An 8,606-nucleotide genomic window follows, 5' to 3' on the forward strand; every position below is an offset into this window, starting at 1 on the left:
AGCTCTGCAACTGCATCCTGGCCCATCCTCCCCTTTCTGCCCCCAACCCTCACCTCCTTATACCCCCAATATGTTTTTCCCAATTAAAAAAAAAAGGGAAAAAAAAATAATGCTCCACCTCTAACGCTTGCCTATTCACTTGCAATTTCCCGCTGATGCTTTTCTGTTTCAACTATATAAGTCAAAAAAATAAATTAATTTTTTAAAAAATCTATGCCTATTATCATGTTAGGGAGCTCTGATGGTCTAGTGGCAAGAAGATGCACTGTAATCCCAAAGGCACACAATTCAAATCCACCAGCTGCTCTGCAGAAGGAAGGGCAATTTCTTCCTCCTTGATTAAATGCCTCTGAAAACCTGCTGGAGGGTCAGCTACGGGCCAGATCCAACTCAATGGTACACAATACAAAATACATAATCAGTAATACTGTTTAATGATTGTTTTTCTTGATTTGCTTTTAACTGTCAGCTAAATCACTCTCAAAAATATTGCACTCTCCTTCTCATATCACTAATTTTCCTCTACTCTGAATCCTTTCCAGAAGTTACTCTCCATAAGGCAAATGCTTACACTCGGAAATATATCACCACACACATATTTTCTAATTTTCTTAAAGGAAATAATTTCTATCAGTCTCATATTTCAGAGTTTATATGTCTTTAGATTATATTTCTTAAACAAGGAGGATTGAATAAATTGGACTTCATACACATTAAAAACTTCTATGTATCAAAAGACATTAAGAAAGTGAAATGAAAATCTACACAGAATTAATCTGACAAGTAATATATTTGATATTTAGTTTCTAGGATACCTAAAGACCAATTATAACTCAAAAAGAAAAATGTAAGCCCAAGTGAGAAATGAGCAAAACACTTGAATAGACATTTCTCCTTTACAAATGACCAGTAAGAACATGAAAAGCCTTTCAATCTTAGTCACGAGAGGATATTACATCATACCCACCAGGATGGTTATTTTAAAATTAAACACTCAATATTGTGAAAATGACAATCCTATCAAAACAAAGAGATAACAAATTAAAATCTTCAGTTGCAATATAGAGAAATGCTATGGCCAGGAAGCATTAAACAGTAACAGATACAGGGAGCTCTGGTGGCCTTGTGGGAAGAAGCTGCGCTGCAATTCCGAAGGCAAATCCACCAGATGATCCACTGAAGAAGGAGGGGCAATCTCCTCCTGTGCTAGTCAGATCTGATTCAACAGTACACAACAAGAAAGAAAAAAGATATGTGAGGGAGGAGAATGCATAGGGGCATAATCACAGAGTGGTACAATTTGGTGGATGGAGGGAGGGGGTAAGGGAAATGGGAAAGATTCAGAAGGAACCTGAGAGGGAGAAAAAAAAAAGCAGGGTAATGGTAGGCATAGTCCAATGGTGATTAATCTTAGAAAACATAATGAATGGGAATGATTGTATGAAATACAATGTGAATCATGAATAGTGTGAAACACAATGTATACAAACTTTTTAAGCAAATCAATATAAAATAACTTTTTTTAAAAAAAAGGTGATGAAAGGAATACACAAAGTGAGTATATGAAAAAACTGACATGCTATCATTTCAGGAAGAAGCATATGATTAAGCACTAATGATAATGAAGGAGGAAGTTCAAGCTGCACTGAAGGCACTGGCAAATATAAGAACCTACGAGTTAATCCCAGAGGTGCACGGTTCAAATCCACCAGATGCTCTGCCGGGAAAGGAGGAACAATCTCCTCCTGTACCAGTCAGATCCAATTTGACAGTACGCGCGTGCGCGTGCGCGCGCGCGCGCACACACACACACACACACACAAAATAGTAAAAAAATGAAAAGAAATTAAAAAAAAAAAAAGAACCTACGAGTTGATGGCTATTAATTGATGTTTCAATTAAAGATGCAGCCTTGGACATCTGTTGCCAAGGATCTCTCCAAAGTACTAAGGAGTAATTATGTCAGTTTAAGGACTAAGGTGCACTTAATTCAGGCCATGATCTTTTAAATCATTTGCTATACATCTGAGAGCCAGATAACAAATAAAGATGACTGATATCTTTGAGCTGTAGTGCTGGAGAAGAGTACAGAGTATCTCATGGACTGCTAAAAAAAATAAACAGTTTGTCTTGGAGAAAGTTTTATCAAAGTGTTCCTCAGGGGCAAGGACTGTGAGGCTTCATCCCACATACCTTGGGCATGCTACTAGAAATGGACATCATATGTGGAAAGGTGGAAAAGTCAGCAAAGGAAAGAAAAGCCTCCATGAGATGGACTGACACAGTAACTATAGCAATGGGTACAAGTATGTCAAAGATAGTCAGGATGGCACACGATAGGACAGTGTTCAAATCTATTGTTCAAAGGGTCACTAAGAGTCGTACTCAACTAGATCACATGCAAAAAAACCACCACCAATAGCAATCTACAGATTCAATGCAATCCTAGTACAGATATCAATGTCATTCTTCAAGAAGGTGAAAACGGCAATTTCCAACTTTTTCTGGAAAGAGTTCCTAGATAAGCAAAAATCTACTGAAAAAGGAAAAGAGTAAGAGACATCATACTCCATGATCTCTTTATGTAGTAATCAAAACAGTACAGTACTACTGGTGCCGTCAGACACAGAGACTGATGGAATAGAGGAGGGAACCCAGAAACCAATCTATCCCCTGATCTTGATAAGAGACAAAATCCACTAAGTCAGGGATTTAGCCTATTTAAGAAATAGTCCCAATAAAATTGGACATCTACAGAAAACTGAAACAAGATCCATCCATCCACACATACACAAAATTCAACTCAAGGTGGATCACAGACCTACAGTTTAAAAAAAAAAAAAAGCAAAACAAGACTATAAAGATCATTAGAGGGGGGAAAAGGGAACAAATTTAGTAGCCCTCATCTATGGCATAAACAGACTCTGAATCATAGCCAAGAATTCACAAGGAGAGGATAAAATAGATGAATGGAATCTTCTAAAAATATAATCACTTTATGCACCAAAAAACTTCTCTACAATCTCCTCCTGTGCTAGTCAGATCTAACTTGACAGTACTCAACAAGAATTAAAAAAAACAACCCCAAAACAACCAACAACAAACAAACCCACACAAACCCCCCCTTCTCTAACAGGGTAAAAAGGAAGCCTACAGATTGGAGAAATATTTGGCAAATATATCTGATATGGGACTCACAGCCAAAATCTATACAGAATACTTAAGCACTTCAACAAGAAAAAGTTAATTTTATAATAAAATGGGCAGAATATTGGAAAAGAGAACATTAAATGGTCAACAAACACATAAAGGAAGGAATGATCAGACATTCTGAATAGTGGGAATGAAAGGTGGATAAAACTATATAAATGAATTAATGAAAAACCATTTTTCTTATAAAGTCAAACTCAATTCACAATTTAAAGAAAGGAAAAAGACAAAAAAATAACTACTGGAGAAGATATAGAGAAAAAAAGAACCCAACATGTTCGGAGGAATATAACGTTGTCTAACCATTGTGGAAAGTAATTTGGTGATTCCTGGAAAAGTTAAAAATTCAGATCCATCTAAAATGCAATTACCTATTTTACCTTATTTAGAGCAAGAAAAGTAAAGAGAAACAAAGATACAAAGAAATAGTTAGTGCATTTGGTGCTTATGGATGATACACACCACAGCTTCCATTACCCAAACACCAGGTGTTTGGTGGTGAACTAGGTGATGCCTGGTTACCACTACCTTTACTCTGTCTGGAGTTACAATAGAAGGTTCTAGGTAAGAGTTTAAAGAAGTTACAATAAAAAATCCTTAAAAATCATAGTCAAAATGGTCTGACAGAGACTGGTGAAACACCTAAGGCTATGTTTCAGGTACCCTGAAAGCCTTGAACTGAATCTACCCTTCAGGTTCAACTTTAGCTACACAACAGACAGGTCTATTAAGTAGACAATAATATGCATTAGAAATGTATTCCTCAGAGCAATGAAGCTTAGAAGAACAAATGGGCAGCATGTTCCCCATACTAAACTCAGAAGACAGAAAGGAGCTGGAAAGAATGAATAGGGAGAACCCAGGGAAGAAGTGGGAAGAAGGCTGTTACATTGTGGGATGCCAACCAATTTCATGAAACAAAATGTGTATCAACTGTTGAATGGAAAACTAATTTACTCTACATACTTTCACCCAAAACATCTTAAATACTTGGAGAAGAGGGGCCGAGGTGGCATTAACAGAATTACCAAATGATTGAGCAATTCTACTCTTATACAAAGAGCTGAAAACAGGTACCCAGATAGCACGTTCTTTCTTAGTAGCACTATACACAACATAAAGGTAGAGAATCTAAGTATTTACCAAATGGTTAATAAAAAATAAAAATGTTATATTCCTACACTGGCATCATAAAAAGGAAGCATCTATATTTGCTACAAAACAGAGGAATCTGAAAACCATAGGCTAAGTGAAAGCAGGCATACAGTAATCCACAATTCCACTTATAGAAAGCATGAAGAATTGGAAATACCACAGAAACAGAACAAAGACTAGTGGTTGCCTGGGACTAAGGGGAGTGTAATGAGTAGGAAGTAACTGCTTGATGGGTTATGGTTTTTGTTTTGAAGTGATAAGAATGTTCTGGAACTAAAGGAACTATCAGCAAGAAGATTCATTGTAATCCCAAAGGTGCACACTTCGAATCTACCAGACGCTCCACAGGAGAAGGAGGGGCAATCTCCTGTGCCAGTCGGATCTGATTCGATGGTACACAACAAGAAAAAAAAACCCAACAAACTCCAAACACCCCCCCCAAAAAAACCCCTTAAAACACCCCGACACAAGAATGTTCTGGAACTAGATAGTGATAACTGCACAGCACTCTGAAATGTAATAAGGTCAGTGAACTGTTCACTTGAAGATGCTTATTAAATATATTTATCCATTTTAATTAAAAAAATACATACGCTTATTTGCTCCATTACGATTTCCAGAAGTATTTGAAATATACCTTATGATATTTATGACATATTACAGTCTTTTAAGTATTACATATATGTAAATGTTCTACACAGACCCTTAGGCTGGCAGATAACACTTAAGTTTATCATTATCATGCATCCCGAATGCCATTAAAGTCTAAGTTGTTCCTCTGAGACCTTCTGATGTAGAGAGCACACAAAAAGCCAAAATAAACTTTTAAAAGCTCACATCCCTCTAGTAATGACATGAATAAAGTAAAAATTAGTGGGACAGAAAACTATTTCTAAAAGTAGTATACAGAGGCCTTAAAAAAAAACCCAAAAAAAACTTCATTAGAAAATTTATTAGAAAAGCAATTTAAGTGGGAGAAGAAGCAAAAAACAGTGACATCATCAACAGGTAAACAGGAATGGACTGGAAAGTCATCTCTTGCCCCAAGATTGGAGAAAGGAACCCAGAGAGGTTCTGAAACATGCAATCACATAACCAGGACTCGGGACACACAGCCACCCTGACAACACTTACTGTATTGCATTTTGTACCACACACCACTTGTCTATGATTCAGCCACTGAGATGCAAACACTTTGTTAAGGGTCCCAAGGTGAAACTCTCTCTCCTTCAGGAGACTGGGAAGTTGCTGAGCTGCATAGCCATGCAGCACTCGGGAATAGCTGGTTTCACTCTGAAGCTTGACTTCCCGGCTCTTCAGGTAGTACACTAAGGACCTCTTCACTGGGGGGAGTCTTTTCCTTTTGTGAAGTGAGTGATCCCAGCCAAACTGTGGAAAGCAAATTAGAAATCAGATCTTTGGCTACTTTCTTCTTTCCAATCAAGGGATTTCACAGTATTAGAGACATCACCAGGAACTCATTTTGCAGCTTTTACATAAAATGAAAACAAAATTAGCATCTCAATGCACAAAGTCCACTTTGAGCCTTCCAACACTGAAAAGAATGCTGCTTAGAGCTATATCTATCTGTGAAATTAGAAAGGTTACAGGGAATTAGAAAATAAAAGGATATAAAGTTTTCTCAACCTTTTGGAAGTTAATGTGCCAGATCCTCTTTAGAGATATCCTCCCTAGAGAGGCCGAGTGGTTCCTACACTCAGTACCTAAGTCACTTCCTCTCAGCACACCTCAAAGAACGCAAATGAGGCAACCCAAAGAATCAGAAGAGGTACTGGGGGTGGGGGGTGTCTTCAGGGGTGTACTACCAATGGCCGCTCCCCTTACCGCTCCCGCGAGCCTGTCAGTTGCATACCGGAAACAAATCTAATCTGCGATCAACAAGGTCTTCCCCTCCAGAGGAGGAGATACAGAGATGATACCTGGGAATCATAGTTTCTTCTAGGTGTCTAACCGCCAAGAGTCTGGCTTAACCAATTGGAAGAATCTTTCCTCGATACAATATAGATTCTGCCGGCCTCCCTGGGCCTTCTCTCGAAGGCCGACTTAATTCTCCCACCCTGATTCCCTTCTCCGGTTTCCCCTTCCTCCAGAGCCCCGTTCCCAGCTGCAACCTCCAGCGGAGGCGCCATTTCTGAGTTCTCCTTCCGCTCCTCCCCTCTCTGGCCTTTTATGCTTTCCAGTGAGCTCCTATGGACCCAACCCTGACCCTACTACCGAGGCCAGGGCCCGGCTCGTGTCCCACGACTCTATTCCGTCATCTGCTGACCCTAACTTCTTTTGGGAACCTCGGCCTCAAACACCTAAACCGTGGTCTCTCTCAGCCCTCACCTGCGGGCCCTGAGCGTCCTTCCCGGCTGCCGGCGAGGCGGGCGCTTTCCGCTTCCTGCTAACTGCTTTCCGGGCCATAGTGGGCAGCGCCGCCGCGGCCCCGCAGCCACATGGGGCGGGGGAAGCGAGCGGCGGCAGGACGGCGAGTCATATACCGGGCCCCGGGGCTGCGCACCGTAGTGCGCCCGGCCCTGAAAGTGGCCCGGCCCCTGAGCAGCAAGTAGAAACGGGGAAAGTGGACAGGCTGAAAGGAGGGAGGGAAAATAGGGCTGAAGAAGGAAGGGGAAAGGGAGGCCGGAACAAGCCGTTTTCGGACGACCGAGTTTGGAAAGGACGGCGAGCGACTAGAACCAAAACACTCCCTTCCCCCTTCACCCGCATGCCGTCACTCTGCGCAGCCGCATTTTGCCGCGCGTCTCCATGGCGACAAGGGAGGGGCTGTACGCGGGGTTAGCGTCCGCAGGAAAGTTCGCAGTTATTGGGGAGCGGCGGTCCTCGCCCTCCTAGCCACAATCAAGCTCGAGTGAGCCGAGCTGCCTACTGGCCTTCGGGCGCTGACCTCGGACCCCAGCTTGGCCAGCCACAAGCACCTGGAAGTGAGGACGACCATCTTTGTTCCGAGAGGGAATCCCTCCCCGTACATGTGTTTACACTGGACCTGTCACCGGATACTTCCCACCTGGCGCAGCTCGTTTCCCCTGACCTATCACCAGTGGTGCCCCATCCCAACAGGTCGAACGCTGTGAGAAAAGGCAGAAATCGCCTGCATCTCAGAGTGCCAGTCTGGACAGACTGCAGAAAACTGGCCCAGCATGACCATTCTAGCACCCCTCTGGCCATTTCCCACCATTGGGAACCCTCACACTCCATTCTTAATCATTCCTTCTTAGCCGTTTCTTTTAACTCTCTTACCCCCGCCCCTCGCCTTGGATTTCTATGACCTATTGTTTCTTTGCTTATCACCTAGGCCACATGCTGTAATTTAAGTTTTTTATGTGTCCCATGCAGTCTTAAACGGGAAGGAGATGGATAGCCCCTTTCTGCCTCTTCCCCCAGGGCACATTGAACGCAGGAAAAATTCGTTTTGGCTTGTCAAGCCATTGTAGACTAACAGTGGTCACTATCCAAACAAGGGGACTTCTTCAGGATCACCCTTGCCTCCATTTTCAGAAGATCCTGTAGGAATTTTAGTGCCAGCCACCACTTTCCTCGGGCAAAGAAACTCTTGGAAGAAGCAGGATGCTCTTGCTTGGGGCTGACTGGCTTCAGGCTGCTAGTCCCTTCAGGCTTCATGTCTCATTCCTCCAGGGAGGGCTTCCCCCCCCCTTTTCAGGAAGTTCTATTGACCCATCTGAAATTCTGTCTACAGGGAGATTTGTATTTGTTTTCCAAGCAGAATCAAAGACCAACTAGAGATAGGGTCCTCTGCCACCCCAAACCAGCACTGCCATTAATGTCTAATGCCAACTTGGGAAAGGCAGCCCCATCTTGTTTGTTCAGGCCAACCCTCTCAAAGACACGCACTCAGTGAGTGGGCCTTCTTCCTTTTTAAAGCCTATTCTGGTTCTATCTTGCCTCACAATGCCCTGAGTAACCCAGGGCAATGCTGAGAAAGAATTTGGAATTGTTTTGAGAGTGACCAGGCTAGGATAGGGTTGGAATGTGTTTATGGTCCGGTGGTCTCCCTCATCAGAGGGTTACACTAGACACTGCTAAGTTCATTATCAAGATAGGTATTTCAACTTGGCTGTTGGGGATCCTGCATCCCAGGAACCATTCTTGAATGGGACTCCCAGCACAGCTCAATATTTCAGTGGAAATCAATTGAAGGCCCATTTGGAATGTTAGAAGCCCACAGTTGCTGCACACAGACTGACACCACCATTACTGTC

At 42.2% G+C, this 8,606-nt stretch overlaps 1 protein-coding gene across 1 annotated transcript in view; it reads right to left on the reverse strand.

Annotated features, from left to right (window-relative positions):
- Positions 1-7,138, reverse strand: part of DCAF12 (DDB1 and CUL4 associated factor 12) — a 36,543-nt gene extending 29,405 nt beyond the window's left edge. Inside the window, exons 1-2 of the mRNA XM_006898504.1 lie at positions 6,715-7,138; positions 5,500-5,754 (exon numbers count right to left, since the gene is read on the reverse strand). Of these exons, the coding sequence (XP_006898566.1) occupies positions 5,500-5,754; positions 6,715-6,792 (333 nt within the window). The 5' untranslated portion in view covers positions 6,793-7,138. The remainder of the gene's footprint in view (positions 1-5,499; positions 5,755-6,714) is intronic.
- Between the last annotated feature and the right edge of the window lie 1,468 nt (positions 7,139-8,606).

The sequence above is a fragment of the Elephantulus edwardii genome, unplaced genomic scaffold (genome assembly GCF_000299155.1).
Source record: "Elephantulus edwardii isolate Elephantulus edwardi_28Jun2011 unplaced genomic scaffold, EleEdw1.0 scaffold00232, whole genome shotgun sequence".
In the NCBI taxonomy this organism is placed as follows: domain Eukaryota; kingdom Metazoa; phylum Chordata; class Mammalia; order Macroscelidea; family Macroscelididae; genus Elephantulus; species Elephantulus edwardii.